General features: G+C 34.4%; 1 protein-coding gene and 1 non-coding gene across 2 annotated transcripts; both read left to right on the forward strand.

The window, feature by feature from the left end:
- The first annotated feature begins 12,807 nt into the window (after nucleotides 1-12,807).
- TRNAR-UCG (transfer RNA arginine (anticodon UCG)) lies at nucleotides 12,808-12,881 on the forward strand. The gene has a single exon. It is a non-coding gene; the product is annotated as a tRNA-Arg (tRNA).
- Nucleotides 12,882-13,241: 360 nt separating this feature from the next.
- On the forward strand, nucleotides 13,242-14,003 carry LOC111903072 (microtubule-destabilizing protein 60). Its single transcript, XM_023898866.1, has one exon. It carries the CDS (start codon nucleotides 13,242-13,244, stop codon nucleotides 14,001-14,003), a length of 762 nt encoding a protein of 253 aa, XP_023754634.1.
- Nucleotides 14,004-18,246: the final 4,243 nt, after the last annotated feature.

Here is an 18,246-nt window from a genome sequence, read left to right on the forward strand (position 1 = left end):
TAGGGTTGCAAAAGGCCATGATAATCTCTTTAAGCTTGCATGGGACATACTAATGGCATAAAGCTTGCACCTTTATTCCTTATCCACACCTAGGGGCTCCAGATCTGAATGGATCTAAGCTTGGGACGTCCTTGTCCCCATAGATCTAGCTTTGAACCAAAACTCAAACAAAAGGGACACGAGGAGATCTAAGAGGTTGATGAGCAAGTTCAAGACTTGATTACCAGAAAGTGATGAGATTGAGAAGCTACTTCTGGATCTACAATCCCCTTCTTGATTCCTCCAAGCTCTTCTCCTTCTTCAAGCTTCCAAGTAGACCACACACACTCCAAAAATGGCTCACAATCACAAGAAAGGCACTAAGGTTTCGTGGGTGAGGGTTTGGGGTTTGGGGGCTGAAGATGAGGCTGGGGGGATTATAATATAAGGCTTAAATAGGGCACCAAGTCCCGAAATTAGGGTTTCCCAACCCAGACCAGACTCGTTGAGTTAGTCCCCCGACTCGCCGAGTCGACCACTTAATCCCCAACACGAAACTTGCTCCTACTCGTCGAGTTCTTCCTTGGACTCGACGAGTTAACTCCTTGACTTAGGGTTTTCCTTTCGTTTCTTGGTCTGCTGGATTAGGGCTGTTACAAATCTCCCCCACTTAAACTAGACTTCGTCCTCGAAGTCCGGTAAGGCCAACTATCCTGCAATCTGCTCACAACATTTCTTCCCGGTGAATACATCTCTTACTGAGTCTGATCCTTGAGGGATCACTTCAATTGACCTTCCGCTCGGTCATTCAACCAAAACTAATCCTTAAAGATAAACACCTCGAGAGCACTCTGATCACCAGCAATCCTGAGAACATAGCTCTCATACAGCCGACATCCCCTCCAGTATTCCCCGAGTACTTTCACTTGGCATCCAATGGGCTCACCCTTTTACTCTGCGCCGCTACGAACTTCCCAAGGCAACGATACCCAATAAAATCCTTTTCCTATCTTTGTGAAGGACATAATCTTCGTTGTATCTACATTTCCAGCCACTCCCAGTGCTGATCGCTTCACTGATACCCACTAAATGCTTCCTCTTACTATATCTCAGTGCTGAACACCCAACCCAGTGAATGGATCAGATAATCCTTCGAGTAAAAGATTCATCCCTGCAACGGTTAGACTCATATGAGATCTACGAAACAGGGTCAAACCTTTCCCTCTGAGATTATTCAACCCTTCTGTGAGTGACGTAGCACCTCTCAGTCAACTAGCTGCTCCACCAGGAATTCTCTTATCGTTGTCCCCGACTGAAGGTCCTGCTATCTCCTATCCGCTTCCAGACGAACCAGGACCACCCTGGTCCCAACCAATCTTCCATAATTTGGGTTACCAGACTCCCATCGGTTACTGCACCCAAGCTCAATCGCTCAGTCGCTCTCAGCGACTTCCGAAGAAAAATTCGGCTAAGTAAAACTGCTCTATATACCTTACCACTCTGGCTCCATAAGTCTTGGGATCCTTGATCCCCTATCTTGACTCTAAGGTCTCTATCAGGTCCCACCTGCGCTGATAAAATCTCACGGGCCTCGCCCACGGGTCACCCAATCTATATCTCAGAGCGGTCTCTCCCCCAAGTCTCACTTGTCTTGCTACTATCGCAAGGGTCTCGCCCATGGGTCCTACCCAAACCATACTACTGAGCAACCCTGCCCCAGTCTCATCTATCTAGGGTTATGCGGGTCCTAAACCATCCTGAATCCTCAACGAACTATCCTTTCTTGATCTTTATCAGGCTGACTAGGAGATACGGGCATCGCCCACACTCCGCTAACTAAGAGATACGGGACCTCGCCCACACTCCTCTATCTAGGAGATATAGGCCCCCTCCCATACTCCTCTAACTTTCTACTAACAAATGTTGCAGCTATCCCACAGTCTTACCACACTCCCCATGTTGTCTCTACACTGACTACTAATACGGAAACATCCCGTGCCCGACTTTCACTCAATCTGCATCCTGACTCACTCGAGTCCTACTGGCAATCCTCCAACCTGGTTTTCTAAACCAGCCTTCAACTAACGTGAATACTGTGGTCATCTCGTTGCCTCACTACACTTCCCACCCTGTATACCTACTGGTGAATGCTACGGCCACACCCACAGACTTACAACACTCTAATACTATTTGGCTACTAGTGAATGCTACGGCTACACCCGCAGACTTACAACACTCTAACACTATCTGGCTGCTAATGAATGCTATGGTTACACCCACAGACTTACAACACTCTAACATTGTGTCGAACACACACTCAGCCTAACACTCAACTACACTTGAGTCTTAACTGGGGCTCTAACCTGGTTCCTGAAACCTGCTTCCCAAAGACAAGGAAAAGCGTAAACCAATTGTTGGAACGTTTTCTGAACTCCCATCTTATCCAATCCTCAATCAAGACGACCCCTCGACCGTCTCCCGTTCTGACAGAAAGATCTCTAGCCTAGTTTCCCAACCAGTCATCAGCTAATCGTGCATACACAAACTCAACTTCAGGAAGTTTTCCCTAACTCCCTGCTCACGTGCTCTTCCATCCAAACAACCACTTGGTTTCCTCCTCAACAATGATGCAAACCTAATCCATTCTCGCACTTACTTCTGCTTCTGACCACTCGGGTGATTCTCCCCCACTTTGATTCCACTAGCTCCTTACAACTTACAGCTTGAAAAGGATTCTCAATCCTTTTCTCCATCTAATGGTCGATCTGCAGACAACCAATACTTACTATTGCTAGTGCTTCAATACTAGCCAGTCCAAAAGATTACACCACCTCCAAGAACCCGAATAAATCTCCGGTAATAACCCGCTAGACCCAGGAAGCTCTGAATCTGAATTGGAGACCTCGTAATCTCCCACTGCATCACAGCCTCTATCTTGGCCAGATCGACTAGAATACCCTTCTGATTAACAAGGTGCATAAGAAATTGCACCCCGCGCAACCAGAACTCACATTTGGAGTACCTTGCAAAAGTCTCTCCTTCCTCAAAGTCTCTAGCACCTCCCTCTGGTGCTTCTCGTGTTGCTCCTCAGCCTTTGAATAAACCAAGATGACACTGTACTCTCCCAATCTGCAATTTGGGAAATGATCTTTCACTATCCGCTAATAATTCTCGGTATGCAATTGGCATATGCCATTTCTTGGAAGTATAATTCAAACACAAAAAGAGGATAACCCAGAGTCACACTTACTCATAACCCTTGGAATGAAAGGCTCCATTGTGCAGTTTCCCGTAAGTGCTACACTGAACCTGGTCTTGCTGGTCTCTTGAATGCTAATCCTAAATCTAGGGTCTCCTCCCGAGACCCTTCAATATATGCAACTGATATGGTTCCCTCTTACCAATGTGCTCCAAGTCAATATCTCGTTCTCAAGCTCAAGAGGTCATATCATTTAGGGTCTTGCGCCCCGAGATACTCACGATCTACCTGCTATCATTCTACAGTATGTTCTGATAACTTACCTTCTTCTTTTCCTCATCTGCTGCATACTGGGTACCATATAAGCTCTTTCTCGAGACTTGGCAGTGATCTCTGCCACAGTCTCAGTCATCTGGTGAAGATCTAACAACTCTTGTGCCAACTGTTGTGCCTCAATCGCCTGGGCACACTGTGCCCCTTTATCTGGTCGAAAAGTCATCCCACGACATAACATCAACTACAACATCACCCAACTCGCTACTAACCTCTTTTCATCAATCACATGATCTGTCCTACAGGAGGCATGAAGTAAGTTGGATCTTGTCTCCTTTCAAGACAACGTCTGGTACGAAAAGTGTTGGTGACATCTGCCAACCATCTACTGCTAACAATGGGGCCCCTAACCCCCATGACAGTCTGAAGCCTCACAAACTCTGAATTCCCGAACATCAACGTTCAGGTCCCTATCATGACTGCTATCTCAGTGCAGATTGCACTCGCCCTCTCATCACAAATCTCTATAATGCCCTCCTTGATCATATTGAGGATCACAAGAGTCTGGTCAATGACACTGCATGTAATCTCAGATGGAATGAACTCCCTCATCTGATTATCGAGCTGCCCGACTACAGAGTCCGAGCCTGATCCCTCGTCGACTCCAGAACTACCATCTGGTCTACCACGTAGCGTCACTATACTGGGTAATATACCATCACTAACATCACAATACTCATATAAACTCGAGGGATCTCACACACTATAAGTCCACTGGTCTTATCTCAGCCTTCCTTGATTCGAGTACGAATCCTCTGCTTTCAGTAGTATGGGCCCATACTACCTTCCACATCTATCCGTACTTTCCTCAAAAACTGCCTTGAAATCACCAACCCACTCTCCGCCATCAGCTTCATAAGAAGTCCCTGTTTTCTTCCCCTAACTAGCCCGCGAATACTATTACATATTACTCAAACTAGATCATTCTTCGAATGAGAGATCCTACCCTACAACGGTTGGACTCAAACAAGAGCTGTGAAATAGAGCTAGACCTAACCTTCTAAAATTATTTAATCCTCGCGATATGTAACGTAACATATTCATTTACTAGTTAGTGAAAGACAACTAAAACTCCTAAAAGCACAAAGCAAGCAGTATTCGGACATCAAGTACACATAATCAAGCATATACTACTCAGGCTATCATACTGTCAGTTTTGTACTTAGCATTCAGTTCTCATAAAGTTGAAACACATATAACAGGCATATAAGGCATCATTCCTAGATCCTTAGTCCTAATCTAGCATGTTGTTCTAATAAAGCAGAGTCAAATCCACAGGGTCACGTCCTAAGGTTTATGACTCTCTTGCGTAAGGCACTCACAAATTTATCATAAATTAAAATGCGGGGATTTGTTGACTATTAAATCTAATTTTGACAAAAGTTTATAACAGAAAAAAAATAAATGCAACTTAAATACTGGAATAAAATTTAGAAAGTAAAAAGCAATTTCAATTTCGCGGTGATTCTCTTAATCATATGAATAACCTTCAACACGATACTTGAACTGTGTATTATTTAAACTGGTATTGAAAACCGTTAACAAGCTCTAACAATTTTCTTTTACTAAAATGTTTAACCAAAACAAGCTATTTAAATTAAACCTTACTTTTTACTGAATTAACCAAATAAGCTCTCAGTTAATTTATAAAAGTAGCATTAGACACAATGTAAAAATCCCAGTAAAGTCCAATATTTCTCACACGCTCGGAAGTGTAAAGACTTGTTTGATCAGTTTATATTAGAGTTAACCCTAACATAGAATTAATCTAATATTTGTTACTTTTACTGATTAATAAAGACAATTACGAATCTAAACAAATCAGTTTATATTAGAGTGAACCCTAACATAGATTAATCTAATATTTGTTACTTTCACTGATTAATAAAGACAATTACGAATCTAAACAAATCAGATAACTGGAATGATTCATTAATAATTAAAGTGGCAAACAAAAACTCAATCAAAATTAAACTTGCAATCAAGCATAAAACTGATCAACTAAACAGTAAACATAGCCAAAAATCGTGTGTGATGATTACTTGCACAAAAAGTCGAGTCCTTTGCGAAACTAAAATCTAGGGTTTTTAGCCTGACATGGCTAAAAACGAATTACAAGAAGCAGAAACAAAATCTAATTGACTAATCCTACTAAACGAAAATAAAACTCGAATCGTGTTCTTCAGATCTGTGTTTGACACTTGAAAACCTCTGAAAATCGTCTCTCAGTCGTCTGGATTCACGAATAAGGTTAATGGGATCTTTTTAGAAGCTTTTTATACGTCCAATAGAAAAACAGTCGTATATGTGATCACATATTTTCATGAAAACACGTATCCTGCCAGTTTAATGAAGTACATTGCAATTATGAGGCTTTTTGGCAAATATGCGATTGCAGGTTTGGTTATATGCAATCACATAAAATCTTTTTTTTTCAATCTCAATTATTGGCACGAAAAATCCTCGAAGCTCATCTGAGATTTTACCATTGATCGCATATACAAATAATTCGATCGCATAAATAGCATATGCGATCGTATATTGCCTATTTTGTCTCTTTTTGGTCGCAATTCTTCCTTCCAAGCTATTCTTGATCATTCATCAACATCCTTCCTTAGTTTTTTCTCCGATTGAACTCCAAAGTATCCAATAACGCATCTCGAACTTACGTATTCGTCCATGTACTCCAAATTGCCTTGAAAATCATAACAAACTTGAATAGTATGGACATTCTATAAAATAATTAGGGAACATGCAATACGTAAAAAATATTTGGGAGTTAGTTAACTTTTTATAATAAAATACCGAGAAAAACATGCTAAAAGATGCATATAAAATGCATCTAACAACTATAGCGGTCAAGACTATAATTTAATTATAGTAGTCAAGACTATAGTTAGACTATAACAGGAAACAATGTAATTGGACTATAAAAGGAAAGACTATAGTTAGACAATAGTAAGCAAAACTATAGTTGGATTACAATAGCAACAACTACACTTGACTATAGCATTCATTTGTGTATTTGGTCTCTTTGGAAACACACCAAAATTTGTGCTTACTCATTACATTTAAATGTTTTCATATTGTTATGGTAGCAAAGTGAAGGACATGGTCTGACTGTATCACATACATGGATTTGTTTTTGGAGACTTCTTGGTCTTATTTCACTACTTTTATTATTATTATTATTATTATTATTATGATTTTGAAAACTATGTGACATGCTTTGGAACAAATTGTTGTTTTGATATACTTTGGGAAATGGATTTTGGTTGATTACTTTTATTTAAAAATTTAAAAGTTTGGGTTAAAATTTGAGACGTTACATCGTACACGAGCATTGCGTCCAATGGTTCGGCCGTGATCCTTTCATGACTACCGTCCTACGGTCCTTTTTCTTTTCCCTATGGATTTTGACCATTTACGTAAAAAAATAAAATGTATTGTTTTTTACTCTCCTATAACCTTCTCATTTAATTTATAATATTTTTGCACAAGTATTCTATGTATCTCTTTTATTAATACAATCTTCAATGTTATTATCTTCATTTATTTTTACATATAATGGTCCCACACAATCTGTCAAATTACACCATCCCAACATCTAGTCGTAATAACCCTCGGCTAACTAGTTCAAATGCACCATCATCAAAAAAAATGTTTTCCATCTCAATTCTTCACCAACACGGCAACACGGAACTATCCGCGATTTGATCCCATATTTTCACAGCTATAATTTTAAATTTCTTTGTGTAATCAACCTCCACTGGTTCTTATAAACCATTTGTATTATCCGGTTCAAACTTCACAGAATCAATTTCATGTATCCCAACCCCAGTCCATGATGATGATGACACGCCCTAACTCGAAACGTAACCCGAACCATTTCAACATGTTAAAAGATCTAAAAAACAATAACTCATGCTCGTTTTGGCCATGCTCCCGCTCAAAACATGGACTACGACCTAGGAAGCCAGCGGCGGAGCTAGTATGGGGACTAGTCGGTGCTTGGCCACCCCAACATTTTCAATTCATGAATTGTAAATACTAGTAGCTCATATTATATTTGATTGGATGCTAGTTAACTTAAACCACTTCTACCCTGTCCTTTTAAACTTTTACTTTAAATATCAAATAATATACCCTCTCTTCGTATAATACTTGCATGGTCCCATTTTGTGGGTTCTCACTTTTCAAAATGAAAAAAAAATCCAATTGTTCGAAATAGATTATAACATAACAACATAAGATGTGCTCATTTAAAAAATTCTCACTAAAGATGATCTAAATTTGAAATTCTAAATTCTAAAATTGTGATCAAATCTAATTCTATCAAAAAATTAAAATACTTTGAACCAAGAAAAATACACAACTATTTTTTAAGACGCTAAAAGCCACAAAATTCTAAATAAGAAAAATTCTAGAATCAAAAACCCTAACCACTCGACCACATCTTCACCTTCTAATCACTGCTTACTAGTAACACCGATAAATAAGCCCCCTTTATCCTAAAATTCTAACTCCGCCCCTATAGGAAGCCGTATTGACAAGTGCATAGATCGACATCTCAGAGGACAATGTAATCGATAACACACAAACTGCTACTCATTTTTGGAACCACGTTGCAAATATTTTTACAATGCAATGAGTCGTGATGACTATCATATACACCACCAATTCAACTTAAAATGATGATTCTATTATCACTTCCCCTAACTATTTTTTGTACTCCTTACCTATGAAGATTTATTTTATTGTTTTGTGAGTACTGATGTGGATGAATATGTTTATCTTCAAATAATTAGGCATAAAGTATATAAAAATACTACACTAAAACTACTACGGGGAGTATGTTTAACATTTAACTTAAAATAGAAGGACTTTCATGATAAAAAAATGTGTGAAGATACATTCAAAGATAAATCAAAGCCGGAGGATGAAACATGAAGGATAAACTCATAAAAGTGAGGCTGAGGTGATAATCTTAAATAAAAGATATCAAAAAATGAATATAACGCGTATTTTTATCTTGAATAAGCTCTTTCAATAACTATTGTTTTCAAAAGATTATTGGTTTGGAAAAATTTAGAAAAACTTTTCATGGATGCTTTAATATCAATAATCAATATATCATGTTACAGATTTTCGTTTCTTGACCTTACGTGTGCCGACACCCAAGCCGATAGCGTTTTATGTCGTTATGGATACGAGACATGAGGTGACCTTATGATTGAGAAGACGTGGAGGACGGTAAGATATGTACGGAATCTGAGCCTGATAGCTTACTCCAGAAGCTGTCTGCTTGTCTGCATGATCAAACCGATCAACTGTGAATGTGCATGTGTGTGTGTATTTTGTCCTCTATTCACTCTCTGTTGCTTGATTGTACATGCATGTTTTGACAGTTCGAATTCCCACTAACACAGAGACACACAATGTTTAACATTTATTTGTTACACCTTTTGAGTTGGGTTTCTTGTAGGATTGTTCGAACTCTAAAGTTTTTACTTTGTAAAGCGTAAACGATTTGTTACAAAAATGTTAAAGATCGAATTAAAAGTATGTTTTACCCCAACAAAGGACGCTATTAACTTATGATAAAACTGATAAAATACCAATGTAATTCTATACTTTGATGGTGAAAGAATATATATATATATATATATATATATATATATATATATATATATATATATATATATATATATATATATATATATATATATATATATATATATATATATATATATATATATATATATATATATATATATATATATATATATATACTTCTTTCGGCCCACATTATCTAGTATATATTATTATTGTTACGCAAGTCTTCTATTACTGAATTGTTTTCAAAGTTATATATTTAAATCCTTAACTTCGTTTACTTATAACCGTAAGCCTACCAACTATAGAGTCGGACCAATATACAAGTAAATTCAAAATAACTAAAAAGATCGATACCGTGGGTGCTCGCCCGCCTTTGGACTGATGGTTTCAACCTACTCTAACAATTATCCGGTTAGCTTGTATAAACTAGAGAATATGTATAATGAGTTTTGTTTGATATTATTTTAGTCAGTGTTTTAAAAACTGGTTCGAACCGATCGAACCGGGAACCGGAGGTGAGGACGGTTCAATTTGGACCGGTTTTATAATGATTTCCTGACCGGATTGAACCGGCCAGTTTTGGTAAAAAACCGGTTCAACCGGCTGAATTGAACCGGAATGGACCGGGTTGAATCGAACATTCTTGGATTTTTGTGTTTGTTTTGGGCTTCTTTGTTTAATTTTGACTTTTATAATGATTGTTTTTATATGTTGGATTCTATTTACGTTTGTAATACTAAAAAGATGACAAGTTTTGTAATCAATGTATGCAAGATAATTAAAAACATATAAAAATATAGAACCGGTTTAACCGTCCGGTTAAACCGGTTGAACCGGAAAACGTCACCCGACCGGTTCAATTAAAAAACCGGTTTTTAAAACATTGATTTTAGTACGATGGAGACAAAAGCTTGTTTTTGGTTACTTCATTTAGAATTTTAGAAATAATTAAATATGTTACACATGGGAAGAGTTATATGGAAAATGAATAATTAGGGCAACACATATTTGAACCAATGAAAACATGACAACACATCACTTCCACAATAACTTCCACAATACATTACTTGTGAAGAAAGAAATGGATACGTGTCATTTGATTATTGGTTCCGGTAGATGTTGCCCTAGTTATTTGTTTTCCATAGAACTCATTCCTGTTACACATAATAACAAAAACTATGTTACTACGTACAATAATATATATATATATATATATATATATATATATATATATATATATAGAGAGAGAGAGAGAGAGAGCTAGGTTCAAATGTTTTTAGCAAATATTGTGTGCCTAAATGCACCAATGAGAATTCAGGAAATTATTAAATCACTAATAAATAATAAAAGGGTATAATGGTAATCTTAGTATATTTAATTATGGTAAATGAATAATTCAATTAATATATCCTAAAATAAGGGAATAAACACTACAAAAATTGCAATCATGTATCCCTTCTCAAAACCATATTCCTCTATATTTGGAGGCGGCGGAAGCTTTGGCTGGATTAGGTCTTTTTCATACTACAATTTCCGAATCTCGCTGTGGTGAATCAACTACTGAACGAGTCAAGGACGAGTCTAACAATGAGGTTTGTCACTAATCTAGTAATCTCCAAATTATTTTAATGTTAGGGTTTTTTTACTTCAAAAAGAACGTCAAAACATCTGTTTCTTCCTTCACTAATTACAGCTTGAATCTCAGAACAAATCTGATTGTAATGAATCAATGACGAACAAGAGAAATAACAATTTAATTAGATAGTTTTCGTCAACTTTGATTTGTGTCCATGGCTGTGACAATGACATGACAGAAACATGAAACTGTTACCATGATTTTCATTGGGTTATATACATAATCTTGTACGATTTGAAATTCTTTTTGTCTTCTTTTTTCTGTTACAGAGTAGTGGTATTGATTAGATAGTCCATATCCAGTACTAGTCTGATTTGCTTAATATGATTCTGTTATGGCCTCCATGTGTTCGATAAAATGCCTCAATGAAATAATAGTTAATAATCTTTAATTTTTTAACTTCGTTATGTTCCTTATTCTTTTCAGAAATATATAACTTAATTTAGATTGAATTGGATGCTTTTTTCATAATAATAGGTTGATGCTAGTTGATTTGGATTAAGTTTGGAATTACATTCGATTCTTCAATCCCGTTTCACTGCTCTTTTATTGTTGGTATTAAATTAGATTAGATAGATTTTGCATTTGTTGTTCCTGCACGATTCAATATTATTTGATTGAGTTTTGGCAAAGTGGATTTTGATTTCAAATTTCAGTGGATTTTGAATATGTGTGTTGCTTAGTATGTTACCGGAATAAGAAAATAGTTGTATGTACTCTATGTATTCTGTCAGAATTTATTCTATGTATTCTGCCAGAATGTATTCTATCATATTTTATGTATTCTTCCAGAATATATTAAGTGATGGAGATTGCAAGTAACATGCTTTTAACCATTCTTAGTTTTTGTTTTATTTGTGATAGGAATGGTTGGAAGAATGGGTTGAAGAATTACATTCTTACGATAATACATCACATTTTCGTAAGAATAGTTGGAATCAAGTTGATTCTTTGGACCATTGAAGAAGATTAAGTGCATTTATTCAATAACCGTTTGACAAGATGAATGGGGCTGCATTAGTTGCTATCATTGCGTTGAAGACCTAATAGGAATAACTTGAAGAATGAATAATGTTTGATCATATTCACAATTTTATAATGTTGATAATTTTTAAGATTTTTATTCATTTTTGTTGATATTCTTTTAGAATATGTATAATTATATTAAAATGTATAAGGCTTTTAATCTGTAGGAATATGTATGAATTTGCATTTAACTTCAGATGTATAAGAATATATATATTAGAATGTTGTTATTTTTCAACCTCGGATTCAAGAATGTTGTTATTTTTCAATAATATTCTAATAGAATAAAACTATGAAATAACATTATTCTAACAAAAAAATATTCTAACAGAATAAAATCGGTTATGTATACAAATCACGTTAGAATTAAAATTGAATTAATTAAAAAAAATCAGATTTTTAAAATTAGGAGATTTAATCATCCCTAAAAATCCAAAAATTTCCTTTTATAAATGTAGTTAATTGTCCAAAATACCCTTTTGCTAAAATTTGTGTGATTATATAGTACATGTTATCCCATTGTAATATCATACACCCTCAAAACATGTACATTGATTAATTCCATCTATTGGTCTAGATTTATGCATTATGGCACACAATAGTTAGTAAAAACAAAATAACCTATATATATATATATATATATATATATATATATATATATATATATATATATATATATATATATATATATATATATATATATATATATATATATATATATATATATATACTTCTTAATTATACGGACTTATTTCTATAATTATATAAATTACGTATTTTTTATGTAACTTGTCATATTTTATTGAAACTATTATTAAACAGTTGAGATGTTTAACAAATTCTTATTCAAATGTTTTCTTTTATCCAAACTAAGAATTATATTATTAAATGACAATTTGTATGAATAAATTAACGTGATTGGGTTTGGGTTATAACAAAATACTGCAAAGAATTGGACTGCTAATCTCTAGTAGAAATAGTAAATATAGATTTTCAAGGATGACAATTCATATAAGACCGCATAGCGCAGTGGATTAGCGCGTTTGACTTCGGATCAAAAGGTCGTGGGTTCGACTCCCACTGTGGTCGTCTTTTTTTATGTCATTCCAATTCAATGTAAGGGTGAGAATAATAATGAAAAGATTAGTGGTCATTTTGAGTGTTATGGAAACCATGCCATTCCAATTCAATGTAAGGGTGAGAATAATAATGAAAAGATTAGTGGTCATTTTGAGGTAGTTTGCTTGTGATTTTGGTTATTCGGTAAACTGAAAAGACTAAATTGTCCTTATTTTATTTATTTTTCATTTTTTTCCTATAAATATTTATATATAAAAAATAAAAATAAGGGCCCACATACTCCCCCCCCCCCCCCCGGATAAACTGAATCCCACAAGCCCCATCATCTCTTTCTACAACTAATCTCCTCCTTATTCCGATGATTTTCCGATGGAACCGAACGGCAAGAACGCCGGAGCAGTGCCACTGACACCATCGAAGTCGAAGCATTCCAACAAGTCAAAGCTACCAAAGAATATAAACCCTAACGTTACTAGCCCTAATCTGAAAGCCTTGAATTCCCCATTACTCAAATCAGCGACTAAAGTCCATAAATCGGCGATGAAGAAACCTAATCATATCTCTTCGCCTTCTCCCAAGAACAAGATTCGGGAGAGTAGGTTTGTGGTGGCGAAGAAGAATTCGAAGAGAGACAACGATAAAACCCCGATTTCAATCGATTGTAAGTGTAAGGCTAGTGGTAATTCAGAAAAATGTTTGTGTGTTGCTTATGATACTCTTAAGGCTTCTCAGGAAGGGTTTTTCAATCGGAGTGAAGTTTCTGTTCAAGAAGAAAACCCTAGTTTACCTGTAGGTCTTCAAGGAAAATCCGAAGAAGATGACGTTTTTGAGATGTCCGGTGATAAGATGAGAAAGGAGAAATTGTTGGATGAAGCAAGAAAGACAATTCCTAAACCTGGATCTGGAAGAGTTTTGCATTTGGTCAAGGCCTTCGAGAATATTCTCACATTACCAAATTCAAATGAGGATGAACTCGGAGATCAGACAAACAACAATCTTGAAAGACGATTCTTTTTTACTTCATTCAACCCATCTGATCTCTTACTTACTACAGAAAATCTATGGCTGTGTTCATCACTTGATGGCAGCCATGGGAGGTTGGTTGATCATCATCTAAAAACTCTGCTGTGAAATTTCTGTTAAAGCAGAAGAAACGGATTCATCATCTTCAAGTTTTGGAGGCAGTAGATGGAAAAGACTAACACTCAAGGCTACCTCACAGTTCATGAAGAAAGTTCACTTATAAGTTACAACACTTGTACCTTTTATAAATTTCTTGTATTTAGCACATTAACTCATGAATCTGCAACAATTAAAGAGGAAGAACAAAACAAGAAGAGTTCATGAAGAAAGTCCAGGAGATGATAATTCAACAACAAAAGCAATGGATTTCCATCCGAGAGAGAGAGAGGGAGAGAGAGAGAGAGAGAGAGAGATGTTGGCCCAAATTAATTAATTATTTATTTATCATTTAAATTAAATAGAAAAACATAAAATATAGATCAAAAGGGCATTACAGTCATTTCAATTTTAAGAGGGACCAAATTTATGTACAAACATGACCAAAAGGACCACGAAGCCAAAAAAAGTCGGGGTTTGGACTAAAACCCCAAAAAAATGCATACCATAGGGACCATTTTTGCAGTTTTGTTTAATCAAAAAACCAAACAATAATCAAATTAACCGAAAATCGAACAATTTTTAAAACCATTGGTTCGTTTTCGATTTTTTGTTAACAGATAGAAAGCGATTCGATTTTGGTTTTATAATGTAACCGATCCATTATCAAATAATCATTGAACATGATTTGAGAGTGTATGGTATTACAATGGGATAACATGTATCATATAATCACACAAATTTTAACAAAAGGGTATTCTGGACAATTAACTGCATTTATAAAAGGAATTTTTCGTATTTTAGGGATAATTAATTTTGTCTAATTTTTAAAATTTGAATTTTTTTAATTAATTCAATTTTAATTCTAAAGTAATTACATAATTGATTTTATTCTGTTAGAATATTTTTTTTGTTACAATGATGTTCTTTCAGAATTTTATTCTATTAAAATATTATTGAAGAAACATTCTGACAAAATACATAAAATACATTCAAAAGCATCGTATTTACTATTAATATAATTTTATATTCCAAATATATAATAACGAGGGACAATACAATTTGGAATTCAATATCAAAAATTGAACCAAAATAATACACTGACAAATTAATTACATTTTTAAACAATTACATAAAACATGTGTTGTCAGTAATTCTGACATAATGCATACCACAAAGTTAAATTCTTTAGCTTCTCTTTCAGACATTTCAACAAACACTTGTTAGGTATTATCATAATACATTCTATAATACCAAAATACATTTTTACAATTTGAAATTTAGAATTTTCAAAACATGAAATTGTGTAAGGAAATTACTAATATGTAATTTGCAAAACACTAAACTTTTATGATTATTTATAAAACCATTTAATATTAACAAAGTGAAACAACAGTCAAAACACATTATGTTGCATAAATCTTCAATTTATACTTTTTTGTAGTTTGTGTCTAATAGGTCTTGATTCTAAAGTTTCTTCTACAAAAAGTCATGGACATTACTCAACATCCATTAAAATAATAATAATAATAACAACTAGTAAAGTGGCCCCCGCGTTGCGGGGGTTAGATGTTTCATTTATACCATCAACACCACCAAAACCCTTTTTATTGTAAGAGCCAAGAGGATTGGAAGAGGATCCGTTATAGGCGTCCGTCTCCTTTGTATGTGTATGTATGCTCCAGTAGTAGACAGAAGAACGCAATAATTCAGACTGAAATTCGATTTCTAGAGGTGGCAGCAAACACATTTCCTAGCAGTTGGGTTCTTGAGGAGCATGTCTTTCATATGTAAACTCCACAGCATCTTTAGCTCTTCTTCTCTATTACCTTCAAATTTGCTTCACTTCACACAATCTGCCACCTTACTTTCACCATCAGACACTGCATCTGCTGCCACAACAAACTGCTAGATATATATAAGAGTTAGAATAGGTAGATGTTGCAATGAAAAAGAACTTTATGACCTTATAGAACTAGTAAGTAGATATATATATATATATATATATATATATATATATATATATATATATATATATATATATATATATATATATATATAAGAGTTATAATAGGTAGATGTTGCAATGAAAAATATAGCAAAAACGTAAAACCCATTTCTTGTGCAGGTTGAATATAAATTTCAGGAAACCTTTGGAAAAAATCTAAACCTGAATAAGATTAACCATTTTGCGTGTCTGGGAAAAGATAAGAACTTTATGACCTTCCGGAATCAGTTTTTCCTGTAATGGATGATTAAAAAAAAAGTTTAGGTTGATTTTCTCATATCTTTTTTAAACATTATTTATCCAAATGGTATTAAAATATAACAAAAAAATAAGGGTCTAAGGGTATGTATGTAATATGTAATATTCTAACCAGTAAAGACATAATAAAGAAGATCTTGCAAGAAAGCTTGTCATGAGTTTCCCCAATGTCATATTTCTCTGCAGTATGTGCTATATGCATTGCTAATTTTTCAGCAATTCCTTGATCTTCCTCATTTAGCCCTGTTTCCATTCCTTCTAGAAGATCTTCAGCAACTCTTTTTGTTAATACAACTGGATGATCACATATTTTTTCAATATCTATTAAATGTAAATCATAAACATTAATTTTCACTAAAGGAAAAGTCCACCAAAAACTAAGAGTGATGTTAATAGAACAAAAAAATTGCATTGTTGATCTCTCTTACGTGCAAAAGACAGAAATATCCTTCTCATAAAAGACTACAATACCGTGAGAGCAGCTAAAGGTGAACCATCGAAGGCTGAAAGAACAATCTTATTGTTCAAAAAGCCTTCGTATAGTTGTCTCTATAATTTAAAAAAGATAAAAAGAATGTAAGTTGAGTATTTATAAAATAAAGAATATAAAAACAGTTAATGTAAGCACGTGACATTTGGATAATCTTAACCAAACAATAATCTCATTCTTTTTAGAAAGCTTGGCAGTGTTTGTAGCATCATTATCACGAAAAACTTCGGTTTTCAAACGCCTAAGAAAATAGGGTTGAATGCAATTTCTTAAATCATGTTTGTAAGTTTGGATAAATGTTTTTTTTTTATAGTTTTAATCATAGCAAAAGGTTATTGCCTTAATATTTATGAACTATTTTGTCATTTAGGGAAATATAACTAATAACCCGTGGAACACCTGAACCAATGCACTTATCTCTATCAGATGCATTTTTGTCATTTCCACGTAGGATTGCTGACTCATATTTTTCCTTAAAACTAAAAAGAAAATAGATATAAATAAGTAAATAACATAACAATAAGAAGAAAAAGAAAAAAAATGAAATCTTACCATTTCTTGTCTCTCAAAAGCTCTGGACAACAAAAGTTAAACAAAGCCCAAAGTTCCTGAATTATATAAGAACGATGATCAATAAAGTGGCTTTTAAAGCAATATAAGTATAAACAGAAATCCATATAAATCTAATAGAGAAAAACACAATGGAATAGAATCATATATGCCAAAGTGGTAATCCATGAGCTAAAACACATTCAATTAGATTACCTTGGACTAAGCTGCAATTCATGAGCTAAAACACATACGTATCAACAGAAATCCATATAAATCTAATAGAGAAAAACACAATGTAATAGAATCATATATTCCAATTTCTGGGTCGCCCAATTGACGCAATTGAATTGAGTTAATTCTGATGGAATATGCCAAAATCCATATATGAAGGGATTTCATCATTTCTAGGAATGGAAGACGGATTTGAATTCCATTCTCCCAAATCAAATTGTCCTTACAAACCCTTATTAAAGGGTATTTTGGTCATTTAACAAATTATTCTACCTGCGATATCCAATCAAGAAAGTTTTGTCCAAAAAGAAACATAATCCATTAGAATAAACTATAGAAATAGTCCTTATGCTTTCTGACATGTTTAGTTCAAGATTCAAACCTTTTTTTTCCAGTTTTGCTCCTTATTTCAAGATTCCATGGACCAAAACCGGAAAATGTTTCAATTTTAGACTGAACACGGTAAAAACAAGAAAGATTAGGGCCCATTTTTAGTAATTTACTCCAAGTATTACGTCATTTTCGAAAAAAAAATCCAAATGTTTTCTTACGAATTAGAAACTTATTTTTACAAATCCACTTGTATTTTTAAAATTTTTTGGATTTTGGATAATTTCTTTTTTGGAATTTTTAAAAACTTATTTTTACAAATCCATTTGTACAGAAACAGATAAAAAAAATGCATACAGAATACACATAAAATTGTAAAAAAAATA

This window comes from Lactuca sativa, chromosome 9, assembly GCF_002870075.4.
Source record: "Lactuca sativa cultivar Salinas chromosome 9, Lsat_Salinas_v11, whole genome shotgun sequence".
Classification (NCBI taxonomy): Eukaryota; Viridiplantae; Streptophyta; class Magnoliopsida; order Asterales; family Asteraceae; genus Lactuca; species Lactuca sativa.